Source organism: Malus domestica, chromosome 07, assembly GCF_042453785.1.
Source record: "Malus domestica chromosome 07, GDT2T_hap1".
NCBI lineage: Eukaryota > Viridiplantae > Streptophyta > Magnoliopsida > Rosales > Rosaceae > Malus > Malus domestica.
The window spans coordinates 31,395,951-31,421,819 of record NC_091667.1 but is presented as its reverse complement, the minus strand read 5'-3'; the positions used below and the strand labels follow the sequence as shown (position 1 = coordinate 31,421,819).

Sequence of the window (25,869 nt, the reverse complement as noted above, 5' to 3'; positions counted from 1 at the left end):
ACCACGATTCTGATGAGGAACAATACTAAAATCTCGTCATAAGCGAGATAATTGCACAATAGTTCAATATCAATGAACATTTTCTTAACATATGTTGGAAGTTTGTAATTCAAGTAATTAAAAAAAGACTTATTTTTAGTTACGCCCCTTGGAACTCTATTTCTATCTCACTTTGCTCATGTAACTCAAAAGTCACCACTTTTTTCATTGAAGCTCAAAATTTGTTCCACTTTGACTTGTAGACACTCTCTTCTCCTTGAAAATTATAGGTCAACTCTTAGAACATATATGAGACCCAACACCCAATAAGACTATGTCATATGTGAAATACATTTGATTATAAATATCATTGCACATTAACATTTAATAATTAGATAATATTAAATTTAAAAGAAATTGAAGAGATGAAAAAAAAAATAGAAATTTGTTTAACATGGCACATACAAATCAAACTCATATAAGAAATTAGCAAATTTAATGTAATATGTAACGAATTTTGAGTTTTATAGAGATGACTTTTAAGTTTCAAATGACAAAATAGAATCAAAATCGAGTTCCAAGTAACAAAGTGGAGCATATTTTTAGTTTTACGAAGTAAAATGACGACTTTTGAGTTACAAATATCAAGTGAGTTTAAAATCAAATTCTAAGAGACGTGGCTAAAAATAAACCTTAAGGATATATATTTTGTACCCGATTTTCTATGTTGTTCGAATACATGTACCCAAAATCACTGATAGCAAAAAACATGATTTCTTAAAATAAAATAAAAAAAATACATAATACCATTAGTTAATGATGTGGGTTTTATCCAGCCACTGAGAGCCGAACCCGCCCCTTCCCTGTAATCCAAGATAAGCAAACACCAATCCAAACAACCCTCAAAGCAGCACTCTGCCTGCACATCCCCCATGGCCATGGCGACCACCATCCTTTCCTTACCCCATCTCTCCCTTCCACCTCACCGCTGCCACCACTACCTACCCAACTTAACCACCGTTCCAACTCGGGTTCGACTCGGCCTGCGAACTCAGGCTCTGGGCCATGACATGCTGGGGGATTTCGGTGCCAGAGACCCCTTTCCGGCTGAGATAGCGAGTGGGTTTGGTGAGAAGGTGCTGGGCAGCGGCAACACCGAGCACAAAATCCTCATCCCCAATTTGTCTGCTCTCTCTCTGTCCCAGTTAGACTGCAGCCCCGTCTCTCCCCTCCAGCCTCCTATGTCGGAGGACGATGCCAAGGAGCTCCTCAGAAAGGTCAATTCAATTCTTCACTTACATCCCCATTTTTGTATGAGATGCCCATATGGTGTTCGATGAAATTACCCTTTCAGTCTCAGTCTTTTTTTCTTTTATCATAAACGAAAAATATCGACTTCACCTGAGGGAGGGGACCCTTTTGGGTTCTGTTCAAAGTTCAGGACTTTGTGGGTTGTCTGTTTTTTGATACAATACAAACTACGGGCGCGAGGGGGATTCGGACTTCAGGTGGCACATCCGCTCTAACCAATATGGCTACGCCCGACCTGCTTTGATTGTCTCTTTCAGAATTGGGTGGTGTTTGTGAAGTTGAAATGTGCCTTTTGTTTTCTGTAGGTTGTTGGGTGGAGATTGATAGTGGGAGAAGGTGGGCTGAAATTGCAGTGCCTGTGGAAGTTGAGAGATTATCAATGTGGGGTTGAACTCATCAACAGGATTTATAAGGTTGTAGATTCTGCAGGGCACTTCCCAAACCTTCACTTGGAGCAACCCAACCAAGTTAGAGCAGAGCTATGTACATCTTCCATCGGTAAAACATCATATTACAACGTCTTTACTTTCTTTAATACAAGCGATATTCTAAATTAACACAGGAGACGTCCAATGAGGCTACGTCCACACACGCATGACTTTAGAAAGTTTTGATTGGGCTAACAGGTAACTTTGATTGCAGGAGGATTGAGCATGAATGATTTCATCGTGGCTGCCAGAATAGATGACATAAAAACATCAGATCTTGTGCCCAGAAAAAGAGTCTGGGCTTAGTGAAAAGCATTGTGTTTGTAATATGGATTTTGTTACAACAAGACATTGTTATGATTTTCCTACATATTTTGTGGATTTTGTTTCTCAGCTTTGTGTTTGGAAGAGAGATTTTAAGGGGAGTGTAGTCAAATGAAGCATTTCGGAATTGCATATGTTGTTATACCATAAAAACATGTTGAATCAACTAGTTCAAAACATTGATTTGTTGTACTATATATGGTTAAAATGCGATTCGAAATTTGATTTGGTATTTTGGGTTGCTGCACTTCTCTTTGATACAACTGGACCTTGGCGCCTCTCTCTCTCTCTCTCTCTCTCTCTCTCTCTCCCCTAATTTCAAGTTCTAATACAAAGTTTTGTGTTTATGATCATAACTGTTCATATAATGAATCACTTTGTAAAGATCATCACTGCAAAAAATGAATTAAAACTACGGTTATTTAGGCAACATATTATAGTAAATACATATGGTTCGTAATGCTTTTACCATTTTCGTTCATCCATTTTTATATAATTGGATGACTAAACAAACTTATTTTTAGTTATTTTTTGCAAAGGCGCTCTTACAAAATGATTTATATTATGACCGAATCAAATCATAAACACAAAATTCTATTAATCAACAAACAAACGGTTTTAAGCAGAAACTCCTACTTTTTATTGGAGTTGCAAAGGGCCTTTGTGGTTTCTTCCCATCACGTGTGATTTCCAAAAAAAGGAAAGAAACTGGCTTCACACGTGTGTGAAAAGCGGAGCAAAAGCGCCGTGGCCGTTTAGCGGCGGGTAGCAAATAGCCGTTGGGCGAAGTTCCAAAGCTCAAAAACCCGCTATCATGGAGAAGCTGAAATCTCTGGTTCCAGAAACCCTAAAGCGATCGATCGCCGCCAGCGCCGCCGACGATCTTCCTCGAACCTGCTCTTCTCTAGCCGATTTTCTCCTCCATTTCGAGCCCTTTCAGCAAGTAAGTCGATATTTTTATACACTGAAATTTGCGAGCTTCGAAAAGGAAACAGGAACAGAAGAAATCAGATGAGAAGTTGATTGGAATTTGTGGGATTTTATCAGATGGTGAGGGACTTAGCGGACCCAGAAGTAGCTCTCTGTGGAAAGAACAAAGAAGCAGCTTTGGAGGCGAAGCAAAAGGGCAATAAGTGCTTTTTGAGAAGTGATTATGCTGAAGCTTTGGATTGCTATACCCAGGTACTTCTGTATTTGAGATTAGTTCTCTAACCAGTAGGCATTGCTAATTCAATATTTGTTTGTTTGTTTGTTTGTATATATTTTTCATTGGCTTGGGGCACACAGGCATTGAGAGTTGCTCCTATGGATGTAGATGAAGACAGAAATCTGGTTACTACTTTGTATACGAATCGGGCTTCTGTGTTGCAGGTATGTCTCATTCTTTAGATATGTGGGTAATTGTGTATGCACCAAACTTAAAAGTTCAAAGCCTTTTCGACAGATTTCATTGCTTACTGCCATAAGTTTTCTTTTAGAAATTGGGTCTTCTGAGGGAGTGTGTACAAGACTGCAATCGGGCACTTCAAACTTCTTCAAACTATGCAAAGGTGAAATGCTTTTATTGTGCTGCGCTACATTATGTTTCGTAGTGTGGATTTGAGTTTATTGCCTTTGTGACTATAGAACAAGGGAGACAAAAGGACTTGCACTAGTTTTTCCAAACTTACATTTGTTGTGTGTGCTGCAGGCATGGTATAGAAGGGGCAAGGCAAATGCTTCTATCGGAAATTATGAGGATGCAATCTGTGACTTGGATGTTGCTAAGGTTCTGGAGTTGTCAATCAGTGGAAAGAGACAGATAGAAAGTGAGATGAAGATAATTTCGGATCAGCATAAAAGTACGATTCCATCAGAACAAGATAACGAGAATAACTCAAATATTTTGGGTAAGATATTAACACTGTTAAGTATTAAAGTATGTGACTATATTCAAATCTTTTGACCTCTGGACTGAAAGTCACTGCTCACTTTTGATGAATAATCATTTCGTGATTTCTTAAGATCATTTTAGAGATTGGCCCCTATACGTTTTTCTAAACCCTGTGATTAAAACAACAGATGAATAAATAACAATTTGGAGACATACAAAGGCTACAAATATGAATCCATGTTGACACCTAACAGCTTGAAATGATATAACTCTCTTGGAGTATTCGTTATTTCATAATATTTGTGTTTCTTACGTTATATTCACTTAAGCTGATGGATTGTTCACACTTACGTTAGGATGTAGCAGTGGCCAATGGTCTCATTGCTAGTGTACTTTTGTTATTAAACCTCTTAATGCAATCTTTACATGGTTTCCAGTTTTTCTAAGATACCTTTGACCGTGCAGCTGTTGTACTGGTTAAACTTCGCAACAGTTATTTTCTTTCTAATAAAGCAAGTCGTAACTCATCTTGGGGATGCAAGTACTAATGACCTAATTAAAGTACATTGTAATCCATCAGATGAACTGCACCAAATGGAATTACAATGTGTCACCACACCAGAGAAAGGAAGGGGTATGACTTCAACCAGTGACCTTCCTCAAGCCTCCTGGGTACATACAGAAGACCCTTTTGCAATGGTATGAACTGACATCTCTTTCATATTTGCTATTATTTACTTTTCCATCTTGTTAATTTCCTTTAATTTTAGATTTTAGTGTTTCAGTCCAAGTAGATTTCCTTTTTATTCAGCTTTTCTTGAATCCTTAAGCTATATTTGTGGTGTGGTCCACTGCCTTGTCTTCTCTTCCCTTCCAAAAGAGTGGGATTGGCGCATTTCTTTGCCATACTGATGGATGAAATTTTGGCCTTGTTTTTTGCAGATAATATTAAAACCTTGTCGGGAAACTCACTGCCACTACTGCCTGAATGAGCTACCAGCGGATAAAGTCCCATGTACATCGTGTTCAATACCATTGTATTGCTCCCAGAAATGCCGTATACAAGCAGGAGGAAAAATGTGCTGGGATTACCCAAGCAATCAAAACATTCTTGAAAATCTGTCAGCCAATCTTGAAAAGTACATTGTAGATACCACTTTAAATGTTGAATCTGAAACAGATACTGAGCACATTCCTGAACATAAACATGAATGTAAAGGTGTACACTGGCCAGCAGTATTGCCATCAGAGATAGTTTTGGCTGGCCGAGTGCTAGTAAAGTCTGTAATCAAAAGAAGAGGTTCCACTGATACTTTTCATCTTAGTGAAATTTCGGTACATATACTTATTATATTGTCTACATTACTAACTTTCATTTCAATTTATCTTATCACTATCTCATGAATAGATTTTACTTGTAGCTAATGACCTCTATTTTTTCTCACAGGATCTTTCTCATCATTATTCGAAAATGCCTCCAGAAACGAAATTGGAATTACATATATATTCTGCTGTATTATTATACTGTCTTCAACATTCCGATGGTTTTGAATTACCAATAAATGGGCTCTCTATTTCACAGGTCGCCTCTCTATCTCTCAGTCTCTCTCTCACTCACACACGCACACACGTACAAACCCAATGCTCTCATAAATGCAAGGTGCACGTGCAGATCCTAAATATGTTCATTGCTATCATCACCAAATTATGTTATCATTTCAGAGATTGTAATAAATATTGAACTTTTTTTTTTTGACATCTGTAAATACTTAGACTATCTATATCTCAAAAGGATTTATATGTCACGTCTTGATTGTCATCTGTTATATGAGGTTCCATTCCCCTGTTGTTGCAGATTGTCATACTTATATCCCAAATTAGGGTGAACTCTATGACAATTGTTCGTATGAAATCCATTGATCATCATGGGTTAGAAGATCAATTTGGAAAGCTTACACCTTGGGGAGAAGGTCTAACTAGTAACATGGAACAGGTTCGCATTTATGGTATGCTTTTGTTTTTATTTGTTCTTGTTTGTTTCTCCTCTTTTCCTGACCATCCTTGCCATCCTTGTTCACTGCTCTTGCGTTGAATGATCTTTATTAAGTGGCAATTTTCATTTTTGACACTTGTGATAATTTATGTAAAAGATGCTTGTGTTGATCAGTTGATCTGTTTATGTACATCAAACCTCAATTCATAAATATTATGCCCTCTGATCTATCTGCAACATTATTTTTGCAACTTATATAGGTCAAAGTAGGTCAAGCAATCTATATATCTGGAAGTCTGTTCAACCATTCTTGTCAGCCAAACATCCATGCATATTTCCTTTCACGCACTCTCTTTATACGAACAACAGAATTTGTCACATCGGGGGTTCCTTTGGAATTTTCATATGGTCCACAGGTATGCCCAGTTACTATTATATTGTTCAGTTTTTCTAATATGGAATAAGATTATGATGTTCTTCCATGAAATGCTATGGTGATATTGAATCTTGTCAATGAAGGAGCTGTATATGTATCAATGCAGGTAGCCCTTCCGAAGGGCCCCTTCTACATGGTGAAACACTAAATTTCTGTTCTTACTATAAACTAAGTTTTGTTTATACAGGTTGGGCAGTGGGACTGTAAGGACCGTGTCAAGTTTCTGGAAGATGAGTACTCATTTCGATGTCAGTGTAGGGGTTGTTTAAATGTGAACTTTTCCAACCTAGCCCTAAATGGTTTTCACTGTGTCAAACCAAATTGTCCCGGCATAGTCTTGGATAGCGGTGTTGTTAACATTGAAAGAGAGAAACTTAAGTATTTGCCCCGTATCGTGAGCACTAGTAGTGTGGAGCCTCATCTTCAGGTATTGTAAATAACTATATATCCCAGGAATGATGATCTCCCAAGTCACTTTCGGTTCTTTTCCTGTGGTCCTTCACTGAATTTTTTTTGTTATTAATTTTCATTTATGTTCGTACAGGTTGAAGAGTTCAATACTGATGAGATCAATAAACTGGCTCCTCATGTGCAACCCAATAATGTTTTCGACATTAATCCGGGCTTTTGTTTAAAATGTGGTTCTTATCGTGATCTGGAATCTTCCTCTGCAGCTGCAGATAAAGCTCGGACGCGCATCATAAGGTATAACACTGTCTGAAAAGTGGTTCTTATCTTTCCAAATTACCGGAGTGCCTATTCTCTATGTTCATTTTGCATGCTGGAGTATTGACTGTTTTCTTGACAGATTACGGGATGCAATAGTCTCACAAGATGTTTCTAGTACAGTACTTTTGGATGCTTTAAGTTCTCTTGGTCTGCTGAGATCAACATTTTTTGCATATAATAGGAGCATTGCAGAAGTGAGTTCTGACCACCCTTTACTTTCGAATCTTAGAAATTTATCATCACAAAAATCATTACGATCTTTAACTCTACGTTTTTATCTGAGGAGCTACTTGGCCATTGTTCATATCATTTGAATGTGCAACTTTCATTTGTATACGGTTAACTAAAATAATTTGACATTTGCAGGCAGAAGACAATCTTGCGCAGGCATTTTGTTTGGTTGGAGAGTTGCAACCCGCAATGGAACATTGCAAAGCATCAATCGAGGTAAAATTCTTGTCATACACAAGCCATATCATCCTGAACTTTTTGCATTAGTGTTGATTAGATCTAAGTTTCTGCAAGGATATGTATTCATAGATAGTAATTTGTGAATTAAAACGAAGTATGATCTTCTTTGGTTTTTATAAAAATATCTCACTAGTCACTTGGTGTATATTTCTTTTGCATAATTCCAAATTACGTTTTCATGTTCGCGCTGGCAATTGGCAGATCCTGGAGAAGCTCTATAACCCTAATCACATTGTCATTGGATATGAACTTGTGAAGCTCTCATCTCTTCAGTTATCCTTGGGTGACCGTGCTGCCGCGGACAGCATAAACCGACTGTATCAAATATTTTCATGTTATTATGGGTCTCATACGTACGTGATTTTCCCGTACCTTCGATTTCTGAGGAGGGAGAAGCACATCAGTTCTTTGGAGGACCAACTCACATGAAAACATGATTCTGTCTGATCTCCTGTTCTTGTAAGGACCAACTTCCCTGATTCTGTTGCAATATCTAACTCATCAGACTGATTAACTTTTAAAAACTGTTGAGAATACTACATGTAGATATAACCTGATCAGTTTCGATGTATAATTTATGTTTGAGTCTCGGCACCTCTCGACATTGTTGCACGAATTAGCATTCATTTTGCACCGTCTCTTTCGATTCATAAGCCGCCATCTACGTGAAACAAGATGTGAGGTTGCAACCGGGATCTGCTTGGATAAGATTTGGATATGATATGAGGTTGCAACTGTGATATTTTTCCCAGCATGTACGAGAAATTCTTCAGTCTGGACGCCGCGCAAGACGCAAGTTGGTGTGACCGGGGGTGGGTAGGATCAAAATACAAGAGGATGGGGTGGTGCGTGTGGTTGACCTCCGCACCCAAGAATTTCCCGACCACATGTGAAGATAAATTCTTGGGTGCAAGGATCTTCCGCACGCACAAAAATCCCCTAGAGAAAACTGGTAAATGACGTGCTCTTCGTAATTCGGGTGGTTATGGAACAAGCAAAATGGCGTGCGACGCAAATAATGAAGACGAAGACAGCATTTTTATATGTAATTTTGTAAAGAATTTGGGAAACAGACATCCTCTGTCACAAACCATTCGTATTGATGACAATATACGCAAAGCATTCGTATTGATGCCAATGTAGCGATCTGTAGTCGCTTTGACATCCGAAACATAAGGTTTAAGAACAAGAGCTCTGTTTAAATCTCTGAGAACAACAGAACAAGGGCATATAGCATGTACAAAGACCCGGCAACACAGTACTACGACAAGAAAAGAAGTGAAAAGAAATGCCAGAAGTATAGGGATGAATGCATCATGCATGCTAGTATGCTACAACGACAGTGAACGAAAAATTGAAAGTTTCGCAGAATCTGACTCCAGTACTCCACATGCGCCTCTAGGATTAGCGAAACTTCATTTCATTTGGTTTGCTGCCTCTAAACGCTGAAAGAGAGAAGAATGACCTTGTTGCAGCTGAAACACAAAGATAGTAGTGTTGGAATCTTATTAAGCGAATTAGAATTGGCGCGTTGAAATTCTGCATGCAGGTGTAGAAAAATTTGCAGGGAAAACAAAAATCAAAGAAAACGATACTGTGTATACTCTAGTCGTGTGGGAAGACAACCTTTAGTTGCAGGTCCTGCAGCTGCATCACGGTTCTCTTGTGACTTATGTGAAGAACTCTGATCGTCAAATCTGCTAATATTTGATTGAGCTGCATGCACAAATCCAAAATGTTAATAGCACGAGGAACAAGATGAACATCCAAACATCTAACTTTTCACAACTACAATATGAAATACCATCTGCTTTTGTTAAATAGGAAACTTACTAGAGTATGGTTCATAGTTCCTTGTATGAAGCGAAGCCTTTCTGAGTACACTGTCAACATCATCCTCTCCTTCAGAGAAAACTGGCGGACTAGACCAATCAGTCAAATTACCATCTCCCTTGCTCTTCCGAGCAAACTTTAAGAGCCTCTTCAGTCCTTTTGGGGCATCCTTTTGGAACACAATGGCAGGAGGATTTTCAGCATTTCCCCACTCAATATTATCTGGTCCGTTAATTTCTTCTTGCAGCATCTGGGACAAAGAATGACGGACACGAGGACTTGACAGTCCAGCTGGTGCAACATTGGCTGAAGTAGTTACTTGAGATGAGCCGTTGTTACCAGGGGACATGGCCTGATGCTCCTCTATTTCCACCCAAGCACTTGGGGAGATGGTTGATTCTTCTTCAGCTTGAACTTGCAATGACGATTCTGCAACATTTTTTAAGTGATCATTACGATCAGGGGAAACTGGGTCAACATGTTGCGTCTCACTACATGTCAGGCTATCATTTACCAGAGCTTCTGGTTCCACAGCATCATTTGAAAGGCCGACTGACACAACATCTGGCTCTTGATGCTGACTCACAGGATCAGAGGCACTACCAAGTACCTCATCCTCTTGAGTCTCAATCATATTTGTGCTGTTTCCCAAAGATTCCTCTGAGTGAGGAGAAGTTCTTATCTTGTTAACAACGGGACCAACACCAGGGCTCGTTCGAGAACCCTTCCGAAGAAATGGTTTTGATTCCACTGGAACTACACTGCTTTTCTTGGTCACCTTGCTGTGCTTTGCTGGAATTATATCAGAATAATCACCAGAGGTTGTCACTACTTTGGGTTTTGTTGTTTTACCACTCTTTTTCACTGCTTGCTGCTGCTTCTCATTCACTCCCTTTGAGCTCCTGTCATTAGTACTCACAGACTCCTTCACATTCCTCTGTCGCTGCAGGGGTCTTTCCACTTTAGTGCTGGGTGGTGTTGGCTTGGGTTTTTGACGGGTAGGGGTAGTGCTGGTAGAAGAGACCCCAACTGGAGTTCTAGCTGGCGATGCCCCAGTGGCTCTCGGTGTTGGTGTCGATGGCCATGACTTGCGTGTAGCAGGCAAGGGTGATGTTCTAGGTGAAGCCTTCTTTGTAACAGAAGGTTTTGCATTTTCCTTTCTAGGATTTGCAGGTTGAGATACTTTTCCAAGTGATTTTTGGGGCTTCTGCATAGAACTTTTTTTATCAATATCATTCGCCTTTGTAGAGGACATTTCAGCTTTCCTTTCATCAAGAATTCGTTGCATGGCTTTGAATTGTGCTTCTTTCTCTGCTCGCTTTCTAGAATTCTCACCTCGTAGTTTTTCATCTCTCTTCTCCTTGTAGTGGTCATAAAAGCCACCTCTCTGTTCAGAAGGAAGGCTTTGATTTCTGGTAGCTTGAGGCTTTGTAGATTTAACAGGCTTCACAGGCTTAACAGGCTTCACAGGCTTAACAGGCTTACTTTCCATCATTTTCAACAGCATTCGGTTCAATTCTGCTTCCCTTTCTCGAGTCCATTCCATTGATGCTGTTGATTTTTGATTACTTTTCTCTCCCGGAGTTACATTAGAGTCTGCTTCATTATCAATTGGACTAGATAATTTTTTCTCAAAATTTCCTTCGTTAACTGCAGGTTTAGGAGCTTCAATAGTACTTTGATCTGTGGATAAAAGATCAGACTCTGGTTTCACTTCTTCTGAAGATGTTGGCATCTCATCATTTGGTATATCATTGGGAGTCATTGGAACACGGTCTCCAGAGACAATTTCAGATTGGCATTGGGTGGAAGCTTCCCCCAAACTTGAATTCCACCTTCTTAATACAGCTTTATTTGTGCTCGTAGAGATATTTGTTAACGAGCTCCTTTTTTGAGCATCTGCAGCAGCTTGATCTCTTTGTTTGCTTTCGAAAAGACTAATTGCATCTTGAACACTCATCCTGAGTGCATTACTCTCAGATTTCTTATTTGATTGTTCAGGTTCACCCTCTTCAGAAAAAGGCTTTTCCCTAGAAGGAAAGTAATTGAGGCTTTTAATGGTTAATGCAGCGGCTCTGCGTGATCCAGTTCTCCCTATTTGAATCCTCCGCATTGGAGATGCTGACCTTCTAGGTGTGGCACTTCTCATAAGACTCCTACTTCTTTCTGCAGATGTTTGCTCCTCATCACTTGACTCAGATGACTCCCTGCTTTCGGTTGAACTCTGTCGCTCAACCTGGGCAGCTTTTGCAGGTGAAACACTATATTTTACTGGCGTATCAAAATTCATGGGCTTTGATATCTGAGCACTTCCTTCTGTCTTATCAACATTCGCAATTCCAAAATTGCCGCACTTGTCATCATTTTGAGGATCACCACTCTTGCTTTGTTGATACTGTTCTAAAATCTTGAACAGAGCATTCCTGCATTTCACCACAGTACTGCCTATGTAAGAAAATTTAGCAGATAAATCTTTAAACAACGGATTCTTTCAGAGCAACTAGGAAGCTAAAATACCAGTGAACTTTCTATCAATCTAAGTGACTACCTTACCTGAAATCTGTTGTTCCAAAATGTTGAGAAAAGTTTGCTAAATTTGAAATCTCTTTAGAGTTGAACGAGGAATGAGAAGCCTTTTCAATAGCGGCAGTTAATTCCCTTTTTAGTGCTGTGAGCCTCAAGTCCAAAGCCCGCAAAAGTTCGTTCCTGACAGCACAAATTCCTATAGCATCAGGCTGATGCAACTCAAATGAAATTTCAAATGAAGAATTAAAAGAACTTACTTTGAAGCATCTGATGATGCAATCTCAGCTTCAGACTGTTAACAAAAATCACACACCTTCGTTACCGGATAACAGAATAGTTATTAAACCATACATTCAAACATCAATCTTGAAAGAAGGGAGAAGGGACCTGGCCATATAAAGAAACATGAAACTTTCTGGCTTCTTCCAGTTGAGATATTTCTTCTTCGGTAGCAGTAATGGTATGCATTATTTCTGGTGAACCAGTAATTTGCAGGAATCTGTGATGAAGTAAAAGAATTATTGAATCAGGAAATAAAATGGATAATTTCCAAAAGTGAACAATTAAAAGAATTGCAGTGGTAGGAATTATTACTAGTCTTTATTATAAACTGAAGGTAAAAAGACAAGAAAAATGAAACACTAGTGTGTTTAAAACCTGATGAATGTTGACTTCGTGAACCAGGCTGCACCATGCAGGCTTTTAGGAAGTCGAAGTGTGAGGCTGGCTTTCGTTCCCTTCCGATGCAATTCATTTACTTCTGGTAAATGTGGCAACAGTGGCTCTAGAGTCCCGCCTGCTAACTTTTCTACTTCTCCATCACTGGAAACAAGCGCCTCATACCTAGAGCATCCCTCAACACATTAGTGAAGCAAACTAGAAATAACTGGAATCACCAACAGGAAATTATACATATCTTTCTATCGATTGATAGGTTTCATGGATATCTTGAATTTTTTATCGAATCCTATCTCCAAAGACTCATTCTAGTTAAAGTGATGATCAAAGGTTTCGTAATATTTGTTGCGATTTTGATAAGTGTAGTATATACAGAAAGAATAAATTTTTATAATCCAATACAACAGAAGAGAAAGCACATGCCCTTAAAAGAACAAAATTTACCAAAAGGCGAAAACCTAACCTGTTCTGGGATGGAAAAATCTGAAATTCAGCGTAGTCCAAGGGTGCATTGGCATCAATTTTCGCATCCATTCTCAATGCATTTACAACTGAACCGAAGCAGAGCAACCTGTATGGCAAAAGAGGGAAACAGATTTTAGGTAAAACCCAATACAAACAACAAAAATGACAAATAACTAGAGTGACCTTTGACTGAGTAGAGGTAAAGAGTGTGTGCCCAGGCTGCTAAAAAGTGGTAAGTTTTATGCTGCAACAAGTGCAGTTTCTAAGAGAAATTAATCCGGTAGGCACACCGACAACCCGAAATTCAAAACATCGTTCTCAGTCTCTCTCTCTCGCAAATGCAATCACAGTCTCAGATTTACTTATCCACATCAAAATTTACAGAAAATATATAAACCATTGCTCAACAAAGTCACTGAAAACTCAGATTCAGCTGAAATTTTTTCTTTTTCGATCGAAATTCACCTGAAACTTGAGCATTTCATTTACTAAAAGAAAAGTCAGCATTTGAAATTTTGGAAATGCAGATCTAGGAAAATGAATGTCCTCCCCTATATCTCAGCATCCAAGTTAGAAACAAACAACCAAATCAGTCAATTCTAATCTCACCAACAATCTAAAAAACATTCGATTCATTCGCAGTGCATTGATTCGAATCCAAATCAAACAAAAAACACAGAGATTCAATCAAAATAGTAACCAAAAATGCAGATGCAATGCTTACCTTTTAGCCTGAGAGATCTGCGAGCGAGTGCGAGTGCGAGTGCGTGTGCGAGTGAGAGACTGAGAGCTCCAATGGCGAAATGCACATGCAGGAGGAGGAGGAGGAAGAAGACCGAGGAGCAACACACACTAGACTTGTAGACTGAAGAATAAGAGAAAAGCCACCGCGTTGATAGCTTTGTGTGGATGCTGGAGAGTATACTTGTCCTCCACTCGCCTACTTCTCACGCTCTCACCTCCCTCCCTCCACCTCCTTTTTCTCTGCGCGTTTTCTTTTCCTCATTGGCATGTTTTTTATCCCCGCAAGTTTGTTTCCTTTTTCACTTAAGTCACTGTCATTTCAGTTTCGAGCATGTTTAATTTTTAGTAACAAGGTGAGTTCGAGGCAGTGTTTGAGATTTCTTCGATACGATTGATATTTTAGTAAAAAATGCCAGAAAAAAAAATAACATATGAAAGGAAGTGAGGTCTAACTCTGCATCGGGGAAATTCTCAAATTTTAGTTAAAATTGACAGTTTTCATTAATATTTCAAACATATCAGTTAAATATCAACAAAGTATCATATAATACTCCCTAAAGCTTCATTTAAATTTTCACGTTTTTGAACAAATTTCTATCGTTTTCATCGAAGGAAACGGATATCAATACTTCCACCGATACGATATCGTAAACACTCGTTGTAAGAAGTTTATGATATTGGTAAATGTTATTGTGGCGAAGTCTACTGACAATATAACGAGATGTGTTCATACATCATAGTTGCAATGTACTTGTACCATATAAATCGTTGACTACCATTTTATACAAAGTGAGCTAAGTTTCATCTATGTATATGTCGGACCTACATGTATTAAAAGAGTGAACAACCATGCGGTCAGTCTTTAACAAAAAAAAATAATTGGATCAGTAAATGTGGTTTAAATAATGACGTCATCTTTTAATCTTGTAATCTTATTTATTTAGCAAGCAAGTGTTCTAAAATTGCTAAAAAAAAGTTAGATGGTGGTTAGTTTTGGGTTAATCACAAAAACGTTTTAGAGAGATACGGCGCCACCCCCACGTGGTGGTTGCATACTACCCCATTGGATTTCATGTATTAATATATATAAACAATTTTAACGAAAAGCTCTCGGTACTGTTCATTTTAACGAAAAACCACATTTTTACACTAAAATGTCAATTCTGGTATTATTCACTTTACCCTTAATTTTGTTCTTATCGTTAAAACTCAAAGTTTTCAAACCATTTTCATTAGTTTTCCTTAACATTATATATGGATTTTATGATTAGGACTTGATTGCAAGCCATACTAAACTAGAGGACCGTTAAGGGAATTCTCTTAGAAGTGAGACTCTTAATGAACTATTTGACACCTCACGGTTTAACGTGAATTCTCGTGCAAACATTATAAAATATTATGCAAAAAATATGACGTGATGAGAGTCGATGGAGAGTCTCACTTTTGAGAAAGTCTATCACCTCGCAATTTAACGTTAATTTTCTAACCAATATCATTTTTTGTTATTTTAATTATTACTAAAAACGCAATAATTATAAAGACAGAAAATAAAGTGAAAACGAGTAATGTAATAGTTTTTGTGACTTTTGAGTTTGAAATTCTAAAAGCAACAGTTTTGTTATTATCAGATAGTTGTGTTAAACACACACTACTTTTTACGCATTTTTTTTTAATTTTCAACCGTTAAATTAAATAAAGTGTATAAAATCAACCGAAAAATAAAAAATAGATGTGAATAGCATTACTCATTCTTCTATCACATGCTCGTGTCGTGTTGCTCAACAAATTTAAGGACAACAACAAAAGAGGTCATTTCCAAATTCCAAAACGAAAGAAATTTTATATGTTGGTTTGGTGCCCATTAAGATCCAACATACAAGACGAAACAACTACGATTCCCATAAGCATTATTAAATCTCATTCCCCTCTTCCTATATTCTCATCATATCTTGCGAAATATTGTCTTGTATGTTGTCACGCACAGCCAGTGGAAGTGTGCATATAGTTGCAGCACAAGGACACCGGTAGGTCCGACACCGTTTGACATAAAAATTTAAAAGCACTTGCAAATACTAGTTTATGTGATGACAATACTCTTTGGAAGTGTTTCTTCAAAACAATTAAATGTGTTCTTAAATGCTTTTAGGTTAAAAGTATTAATGTGCTTTTAATAAAACTGCTTTTACTGAAATCGCTTTTGAGCAGAAGTGCTTTTAGATAAGCACTTTTAAATTGGTCATGCACAAGGGCGGATACACATTGGGACCAAGGTGGTCCCATGAGCACCCAGAGGCAAGGAAATAATCATGTGAAGGCTTTCTGAAGATCCTCCGAATGTACGGCACGAATCCTTCTTGTGCTTACCAAGTGTTTGATGTAACCCTTGCTATATGTATCTCAGCGGTACTCGAAAGCACTCATTAGATTGTTTTAGCAAATGTCGATATCTATTGACATATGTCCAATATGGTTCAACTGACAACAACAAGCCCACTAAGTATTTGATGAAATATCTCTGTGAATAAATTGAAATTTGGTTGCACATTTTGCACTATGTTTCCATCTAAAAATCTTGGATATTTAACATTAAGACCCCCAAGTTCAAATCTTAAATCCATCACTGATCATGCATCTTCATGAAGCATTTTCAAGATATTTTTTTAAATAATTAATTTCTGGCATGCTTTCAACAAAAACTCTTACAAACAGAAGTGCTTCCTACGAAAGTCGTGGCAAACGGCCCCCTAAATTGTTACAATTGAGTGGTGCTGCAGAAGCAGCACGAGCTTGACAAAGGGATCGAAGGTTGGCAAATCGTAAAGGTGCCGATCCACTCATGCCTTTGGTATTTCCATGTGATGCACGAATGGTAGATATTGCGAGCCTTCTAATCCATGTAAAGCATTCTTCACACACCAGTTCCCACTTTATTCCTTTCAGAAAAAGGTAAGAAAAAAAGTGAGCTAGCTGTTCCATGTGGTCACACCAATTCAAATTTGGATCACCCTTGACTCTAAAGTCCGATTCTTAAAGACGAATTGAATTATGTGCCTCTGGTTTGTGCGAGATGAGCTAACGAATTGAATTATTATGGACTGTTAAATTCAATTTGAGTGACCCGAGTGAATCTCTGTCCCACCAATTCCACTTCCTAACATTTCCAGCTCCACTATTGTAACAATGATTGTTGTAGAAAGAGTGCAGTTAAAAGGGAAAAAAAATGGCAAACTCAATTCTACATTTATATTACACCACCATGAAAGAGTCGCTATAAAATAAGTTCTCAAGCTCAACACAGACACAAGGAACGAATTCGGATTTCAGGCAACACAAAGGGATTGATGGTACAAGAGCAAACTAATGGTACAGTTCTAGGGAGTCGTTGCGGTGGGGGAGCAGCGCGATCAATTCAACCATCTAGAAGACCAAGAAAGAATCTAATCGACATGGAGAATAAACTCGGAGAAACCATTAGTTAGACCATACGTGAACTAGACCGAGCCTATTGCCCGTGTAAATCTCGTTGCGCTCTTCGTCGTAGAAGAGAGCAGTAATGTCTTCCAAGGCTTCTGCAACTGTACTCCTAATTCGGGATGAAAGGGCCCGCTTCTTCGAATTGCAACTGCTACCACAAGACTCACCACTACAAGTGCATTCTTTTTCAGCGTTGTTGGTTGCTCTTATCTTAGCAAGGCATTTTCCGGTCAAGATATTGCTGATATTTATGGATCCAGCTACAAATATAGATGCAAACACCGTTTCAGATACAAAACCCAACTGTTACAGAAAGGATTCTCCATCCAATGAGATCCCTGAAGGTGATCCCTGTGGTGGATAGTCGAAGATCAAATTGGATAGAAGACTAGAAGTAAAGGAAGAAAACTATGTTACCATTTCCTTCAGATAATGGATCGTCAGAATCGGCCTTGCAGTAAGAAATGATAAGATCCTGGTCACTCGTAATGTATATGTTATTGGTATTGCAGTCGGGATGCCACAAAAGATGATCCTCAAACGAAGTCACAAGTTCTCCTCTAAAGTTCCAAACAGCCACGGTTCGATTCCGAAACGTCAGGAATAACTGATTCTCATACAGAAATATGAAGGCTGATGGTGTCATGAATTGAGTTCTGCTTACTTCTGTCATCTCAAAATTGCGAACCTACAGATAATAGCAGTCAGACGTACAAATCCAAATGAATAAATTATAGTACTTCTGCAAGATATCAAGAAGTCCTCACATCAAGAATTTGAAGGTTCTCATTTTCTTGCTTTACAAGAAGCTTTTCGTTGAACTGTTCGATGAAATCCACCTTCTTATTCCGATGAAGGAGATGGTTAAAGGATTTAAGGACAGTACCATCCTCTATAGACAGAATCTTAAGAGGAACATGGCTACTAGCTTTAGTAAAAATCAACAGCATGATCCCAGGGCTATGACAACAAACAAAAGAAAAATTGGAAATCATAAGCAACATAAATGTCCACTAGCAATAACAAAAGAATAACAAATACAAAACGGACACACTGTTTAAGGAGGCATGCGAACTACCTGATCTTAATCTCTTGGACATTCTTATCCGATATGGAGTACAACATTGTGTAGTTTTTCAGATCAAACACCTTGTATATACTGATAATAAAATGGAAGCAAAAGGAAGGTTAATCAAATCAAGAAGACAACAGTGTATTAGAAAGGTATACCAATAAGACAGACTATTTACCTATCCTGTGCAGAATAAGTAAGAACCTTCCCATTTACATCATCAAACTCTACAAAACCAGGCCATTTCAGTGACTCGGATTCAAAAAGAGCAAATCCAGCATCTGGTTTACCCCTTCTTATGTATCTGGATCATATAATTTTATAGTGCATTCAGAAAGAAATAAAAGAAGATGATGTAAATTGGACAACTACACTGCTGTTTCTTTTGAATTTTTTTTTTTTTTTTTTTGTGTCTGGAGGGGAGGGGGGAGGTCGATATGTAGGGGAGGGGGAAGGTCGATACGTACTCAATCCTTGTGCTTCTGCATTTCAAAGAACTGAAGTTGTCTGAGGCATAAACCGAAACGGTGATAAGTGAGTCATTGTTTTTATTATAAAACAAGCTTCTTATCACTTCATCAGGACTGACATTCAGAAAGCATATTCTCTGGTTGGTTTCTGCATAAAACAATATAAACATTACACATTCCCTTCATTGAATATTTATACGTAATAAGATTAGTGCATGCAATATAAGTTCAGAAATACAGATAATACAGCTACTACCTCGGCTAAATGCTGCACAAACACCGGATTGTGCGAGGGCAAACACGATGTCACGTGCTGCTACAATTTCAATAATTTTGGACCTCTTTCGCAGGAAAGGCAGAACCATGGCACAATGACCCTTAGGATCATGCGTATCATATTCCTCCTATGCATCCAAATATCATGACAAGCAGAAATTAGGTATTGCAGACACACATTAACATCACAAGTGGGAAAAAAAAAATCCTTCCACACAATTCAAAATTGAAGAGAGCATGCGTACACAATAGCTTGACTGCACAAATTCAAATCTCCAATCTTGAAAATCAAAACTTTCTTACTGCATCGTTGCATCTAGGCTTTATTAAACAGCATGCTTGTACTACCAATTTGATGGTAAGAACCTCACGAGGATAAAAGACATATTTGCGCAAACTTAACAGGAAGTATTAACGAAAACAATCACACACTCACGAAATCAGAAGCATAAGCATGTTTATGTTGATTGAATTCCACTGAATGCTCCTAACACCCAGAAGTAACGCTACGGGGGATTTTCTGGTAGGGGACTTGACAAAGTAATTATCCATTTCTCAACAGCAAACAGAAAGATAAATCAAAATTAAACTAAAAATGCAAATAATTCATAATAAAATCCCCTTTTTTTCAAGTTTATGTGAGAAGATCTAGCATCCTAATAATTTAACAACAAAATCCCATTACTTAACTTTGGTTTTTGAATTAAATGGAAACCATCGAACCAAGCAGATGAGGTAAACAAGCATCAAAGCCCGAAGCTTTCCTTCGATTAAATAAATAAATTCAAAAAATAAATAGTACCTGGAGGCGGATATTGCGAAACCTCTCTTGGGCATCGCTCATAGTGAAGGCACGGTCGCGCTTGGAGCTGATTTCGCGCCTCTGGAGCTTCTTAACGCTGTTGACGAACCCATCAACCCCACCAATACGAGGTCGTTTCTTCGCCACCACCCTCCTACCGTTGCAAGGCCGAGGACTCGCCGAGATTCTCCTTCCCCCTTCCATCAATTTCTCTCACAGAAAAAGCCCAATAAACTCACTTCAAACCTAGAACCAAATAGCAACACATACCTACTCCTCCAATTCCTCACTAATTACCCAATTTTTGACCTTTTGCAGCATCGCATAAACCCTAAAAACTCAGAGAAATCGAATTCGGGAGGAAAATCAAAACAGTTCTAGGGTTTTAGCTGAGGAGACACCCACACACAACCCCAATTTCAGAGACAAAACGGCGTCGTCTCCCTCTATCTCTCGCTACGCGGAGCACTCGGAGGTCGAGCTCAGTGACGGAGAAGGAGATTTTTATTGTCGGACTCGGATTGGGGATGTTGGAGTGTTTCTAGCTCCGATCCATTTTCAAAAATCTCTCTTTTTAGAAAAGTTGACGATAATTACCGACGGCTGTTTTGTGGGCTTTTAAATGAATTATTGGATCAGAAAAGGCCCATCGACATGTTTGGGCCAACATTGTTGGGTTTCGAATGGTTTTATTACGATGCCCAAATATAATTTGGAAGCCCGACTTGCACCCCTTGGTTCTCCTTTTTTTTGTTTTTTTAGGGCTCTACTTTCCTTTTGAGCGCTTCGATGAAGAAGCATATGGCAGGTGCTACTCCAGAAATCGTTTTCTATGACTCATATGCTCATTAGTGTTTTTGTTAGAAGCATGTATGTATACGGTGTACACCAAAATTTTATTAAAATTTCAAGTGGTTTTTTGAAGGTAATAAGTATTATATTAATTAAATAAAACGAAGAACATCATTTGTTAAGAATACAATTTTATGATTACAAACGCAATAGAAAGACAATACAAACCTACCCCACTACCCCACACAACCATATCTAACAAAACGGAAAGATAACACTCATGAAGACAAAACCTTGCATCACTTTGTGATGAACTTGCAAAAGACAATGCTTTTTTTGGCAAGGAAGCCCTGCTATGAGTGTCCTCATAAACTCACAATCCTTTGGGAGGCAAACAAACAACGAAAGCACAACCAAAACAAAACAAAAAACAACACAAAAACTAAAGTCTTCAAATGTACGATTCTTCATCAAGAGAGACCCACACCTGACCAACAAAAAATATATGCTCACAAGGCCTAAACGGTCCAATCAGGACCTAACACCATTAAGACACAAAATAAGTATTGTACTATCATCAGAAGACTTTGAACGACAAGGTAAATAAATTCCAAGTGATGCTTGAAGAAGAGTTATTTCTCTAGCAAGCACTCGTAAATTCTTTTATAATTTAGAAGCACTTTTTTAATTTTTGCAACACGTCATAACGAATGCTTTTGGTTATTTGAAAACGCTTTCTTCTAAAAGAGGCGTCAACAAATGCCTTTTAAGTACCATTCTAGCAACTCATACAGTGTACCTGAATTCCAAATGACACTTTCAAATTGCATGCGTTGAAAGGGAAGTATGAGATTAATATAGTCCAACATGATAAGTTACTATCACCATTTTGAGAAATTCTCAGAGTGTTAGGAATACGGTTCGGAACACCAAATAATGTAACACAAGTGGTTGATTTTTTTTTTTCAAATATATAACTACTTATATAATAATATTTGATGTATCGAATCGTATTTCTAACACATTGAAAAATCTATCCCAAATGATATCTCTTTCCATCTTGGTGTAACCAATTATTGAACCATACAGTTCAACAAGAAGTTTATTATTATATAGGCCTTCTCTGGAGACCTAAACTTTATAGATAGCTAGATTTCAGTATAGTCATCATCATCCACATTTGTAGACTTGTAGGCTTTTGAAGCTATAGTGTTGACACATTCAACGTATCGTTATAAGCTTTATTAAAACAGATAATGATGACATGTCAATCTAACGATTGTAGCTATGTTATCTTACTTGACAATTAAATTACGATCATAAGCCAACAAGATTTCTACTATTTACAGTCTAATTTTTACTTTGCAAAGAGATTATTTTCTTGATTCGAACTTATGATCTTTCGATTACAAAGAAGTAATTTTTTCGTTGCGTCAAAACTCTCTCTTTAATTACTTAACAACTAACATGTAAAATTGGTTTTGAAACAATCGTATTGATACAATGCAATGAATTGTGTTAACCTATATATATTGCACTAAAGAATGATGAACTCGTCAATCTAACAGATGCAACAGCAATAGCTTGCCCGACAGCTCACATGTACAGATTTGGCTTTGAAATCATCGTGTAAACACAACTCAATTGATCGTGATTAATCGAAACACAAAAAGATGAACTCTTCAATCTGACATCAACAGCTTCGTTCACTCACCCGACAACTCACCCGTCAAACTGACAATTCAGTTCTCTGAACACATTCTGTGTATTTCTGGATGATGGTGGATCCCTTTCGTCCCACTCTATGATCCCAATGTGTGTTGTATGGTCGAAAATGGTTGAGATGAAGTGGAATAAGGCTGGCTGTCCTCCAAGTGGAGGGCTACCTGATTAACCAAGGAGCCCCAATCTATCTTCCGGACAACGAGGAGTACCCCTGGCCCCTGCCCATTTTTTTGCCACGGGGCAATCCTGTGTTCCAACTTCCAAGGAGGGCGCGGTCCGCCGGTTCCTGGTCTTGCTTTCCACGAATGAGGATGCTCTCAGTATCATCTTTGAAAATATTCTGAAAATTCTCAAATCATATATGTTTATTGTATATTATGCGATTATTTTTTCTCAGTACTATTCATATTTAATTTTAAATAAAATTATTTAAAATAATTTATAAGAACAAATGCGGATCCTCACACAAAGGATTCGGAAAGGATCCTCATCAGCTTTCTACATGTACCCAATAATGCATAAAAACATTGTTGATTGAAGCATCACATGATAGTGAATCACACAATGATAGTTAGAAGAAAACTAAAATGCATTTATGAGCATTTTATGCCCCAAAAATGATGAATTGTCGTGGCAAAGTCACCACCTAATCTCTTTTATTACAGGAAAAAGCATCACACCATAGTACCCTACAACCATTAACTAGCTTTTGTTTTAGACCTTGGCTTTTGCTAAAGTTTGGTTGGATCCTTATTATAGTTCACGCATGCAACTCAAGTATGCCTTCGATAATTGTCTGAACCTTTAGATCAACAAAATTATGTTGATCTAGCAATTCAAGAAGTGTTTTCGTAGCACACCACGTTATTGTGCAATGCTGAGGGGAATTTTCTCGTGCGATCGTTGTTTGAATCGTTAAATTTGTTAATTTAACAATTCAAGATGTGTTTGTGTAGTTAATAACAATGGTTTGAACTATTAGGACAATATAATTATGTTGATCTAACGATACACAATGTGTTCATATAGCAGGCAATCTTGCCGCAAGTGTGATTAGGGCATTGTAAGTTGAGAGTTGGAAACAAGAAGATAGTTTCAAAGCCTTCCAAACAGGATTAATTTACAAGATAATTAGTTTGGTCACATCAGTGGTCGATTAGTTTATTGAGATAACTCAAGTATAAAGTGGTCCTAAAATGTAATTAAGAACCTTGAGGTTCGTTGTCAATTTCTCGCATGTAGAATAAGCTTATCGGCCTGGTCCATCCTAAGATTTCACCACCAAAGTAGGAAGTGGCACTGCATCTAAGTGTGTGCAGGTTACAATATATGTGTTATTTTCTAGTAATTAAGATTCTTTAAGTTCGATTATCGTCAAATGCAAATTTAATCACATTATTGTTAGCCTATTATGAGGCTAAACTCACCTCCTTCCCCTCCCCCTCCTCCTCTCCCTTAATATCGTTTGGTAAAATAAAAAAAAAAGGTCTTTAGTCTTTTTTTTTTTTTAAGTCTTTAGTTTTTTTTTTAATTCCTTTACGGTACGATGGAAAATCACTGTTAAGTTAATTATAGTTGCACTTCTCATGTAGTTAACGCTTGCGAATAAGTATTTCCATCGAGAATATTTTTTCCTCACAACTTTGTTCATTATCATTATAAGAGTTTAAATTTCAAGATCTATTTAATGGATAGATACAAATTTTAAAATTTAAACTCATTTGATAGTAATAAACAAAAGGGTGAGCATTACCACCGTTTGAGGATGATGAGTAAAAATGCACCCATTTTTCCCTTCCACCTTATCATAGGCTACGCTACACCCCATCCCGTGCATCTACATAAGTGATAGCCAAATTTTCTAGCCACGTTAGCCAAAATTTCTAGACATAATTCCTCATTTTGGTATTTGACATTGAAAATCGATAAAAGTGGTCTCTGAGTGTATCCACTGTAAATCATTTTAGTTCTTTCATGAAAAATCTATCCATATCCTCATTGAATTATCACTTGAACAACCACGTGATCACCTTTTAAAAAGCATTTTTGTCAAACCAATAAACTCTTCCATTTAACGAGATTATTGACAGATTTTTCATAAAATAATTTACAACGAACAAACTCAAAAATTACTTCAATTTATTTTTATTGTCAGAAATTAAAATACGAAGCTACGTTAATATCAAAAACCAATGTAGCTCAAAAGCATAATTTTTGAGACGCTTTTCGCCTTCTTTTTTTTTGGGATAGTAATTCGTGTATATATTATATGTGTAAATAAAATATGAAAAGTGCATGTCATCAGCACCCCATTTAAATTGCATACATCAACGTCTAAGTTTCCCAACTTACCATAAAAAAATAAAATTCAACTAATTGATGATGTCGTCCTAGACAGATCCATTTCATCAATCATCTCATCACCAAACAAGTACATGATCATTCTTCTGGCAAGACTTAAAATGTGCTTTTGTGTGTACGATTTCCATCAAATTCATCAAATCATTTAATTTGAGTTCTTGAAATTTAATTTAACGGCTAAAATTATTATAACTTTTAAAATGATCTCATGTTTGTAGCCGTTAGATCAAATTTTAAGGGCTCCGATTGATTGATTGGGTGAATTTGATGGAAGGGATCCGAAGAGAATTCATTTCCGAATCCTTCAACCTTTTATGTGTACAAGCATGCTACACGTATAATTATTTATTGTGCACAACTCAATTTTATATCAATAATGCTAGACATATCAAATATGTTTACCGTATACATTTGTTTGTTCATTGGTTATTTAGTATAAATGTCATATCTCGCTTGTCAAAAATAAGATTTAGTCAAGTTCATTAGGACATTAATTGCAATTCACTATTTGCACTTAAGTTCGAATAACCCTATTTTATATCAATAATTTACAAGCATGCTACACGTTTGACCAAGATATTTATTGTGCACAACCATACTCTATTTTAATAATGTTATACATATCAAATTTGTTTACTGTATGTATTTGTTTGTTCATTGGTGTTTTAGTTTAAACTAGTGTCAATATCTTGTTTGTAAAAAATCGTTAAGGCAATAAGATTCATTGTTTGCACTCAAGTTCAAATAACCTTTTTTTTATATCCATAATGTAGAAGCATGATACACGTGTGACGTATATATTTATTGCACAACTATGTTTTATAATACTAGACATATTAAATCTGTTTATTGTATGTATTTAGTTTGTTTATTGGTTAATTAGTATAAATGTCAATATGTTGCTTGTCAAAAATAAGGTTTAGTCAAGTTCGTTAGGGCAGCGCAATTCACTATTTGCACTCAAGTTCAAATAACTCTATTTTATATCACTAATGTACAAGCATGCTATACGTTTGACGTAGATATTTATTATGCACAACCCTATTATATATCAATAATGCTAGGCATATCAAATATGTTTACCGTATGTATTTGTTTGTTCATTGG

At 37.4% G+C, this 25,869-nt stretch overlaps 4 protein-coding genes across 4 annotated transcripts; 2 read left to right on the top strand and 2 right to left on the bottom strand.

Annotated features, from left to right (window-relative positions):
• The first annotated feature begins 677 nt into the window (after positions 1 to 677).
• LOC103439565 (probable pterin-4-alpha-carbinolamine dehydratase, chloroplastic) lies at positions 678 to 2,274 on the top strand. Its single transcript, XM_008378125.4, has 3 exons — positions 678 to 1,256; positions 1,596 to 1,788; positions 1,933 to 2,274. The coding sequence occupies exons 1-3, from the start codon at positions 912 to 914 to the stop codon at positions 2,022 to 2,024; spliced, it is 630 nt and encodes a 209-aa protein (XP_008376347.2). The 5' UTR covers positions 678 to 911; the 3' UTR covers positions 2,025 to 2,274.
• A 406-nt stretch (positions 2,275 to 2,680) lies between these two features.
• Positions 2,681 to 8,138, top strand: LOC103439564 (uncharacterized). The gene is made up of 15 exons (XM_029105998.2): positions 2,681 to 2,985; positions 3,090 to 3,224; positions 3,330 to 3,413; positions 3,521 to 3,592; positions 3,733 to 3,931; positions 4,496 to 4,614; positions 4,858 to 5,250; positions 5,363 to 5,497; positions 5,771 to 5,908; positions 6,169 to 6,324; positions 6,532 to 6,771; positions 6,889 to 7,049; positions 7,153 to 7,267; positions 7,440 to 7,520; positions 7,746 to 8,138. The coding sequence occupies exons 1-15, from the start codon at positions 2,857 to 2,859 to the stop codon at positions 7,971 to 7,973; spliced, it is 2,385 nt and encodes a 794-aa protein (XP_028961831.1). The 5' UTR covers positions 2,681 to 2,856; the 3' UTR covers positions 7,974 to 8,138.
• Positions 8,139 to 8,605: 467 nt separating this feature from the next.
• Positions 8,606 to 14,075, bottom strand: LOC103440054 (COP1-interacting protein 7-like). The gene is made up of 9 exons (XM_017333388.3): positions 13,771 to 14,075; positions 13,045 to 13,152; positions 12,561 to 12,746; positions 12,291 to 12,402; positions 12,161 to 12,195; positions 11,931 to 12,083; positions 9,378 to 11,800; positions 9,171 to 9,260; positions 8,606 to 9,019 (listed from the first exon to the last, which is right to left on the bottom strand). The coding sequence occupies exons 2-9, from the start codon at positions 13,113 to 13,115 to the stop codon at positions 8,949 to 8,951; spliced, it is 3,141 nt and encodes a 1,046-aa protein (XP_017188877.2). The 5' UTR covers positions 13,116 to 13,152; positions 13,771 to 14,075; the 3' UTR covers positions 8,606 to 8,948.
• Positions 14,076 to 17,011: 2,936 nt separating this feature from the next.
• Positions 17,012 to 20,485, bottom strand: LOC103439562 (uncharacterized). The gene is made up of 8 exons (XM_029105997.2): positions 19,885 to 20,485; positions 19,063 to 19,210; positions 18,804 to 18,954; positions 18,515 to 18,640; positions 18,343 to 18,423; positions 18,032 to 18,224; positions 17,682 to 17,952; positions 17,012 to 17,524 (listed from the first exon to the last, which is right to left on the bottom strand). The coding sequence occupies exons 1-8, from the start codon at positions 20,086 to 20,088 to the stop codon at positions 17,262 to 17,264; spliced, it is 1,437 nt and encodes a 478-aa protein (XP_028961830.1). The 5' UTR covers positions 20,089 to 20,485; the 3' UTR covers positions 17,012 to 17,261.
• Positions 20,486 to 25,869: the final 5,384 nt, after the last annotated feature.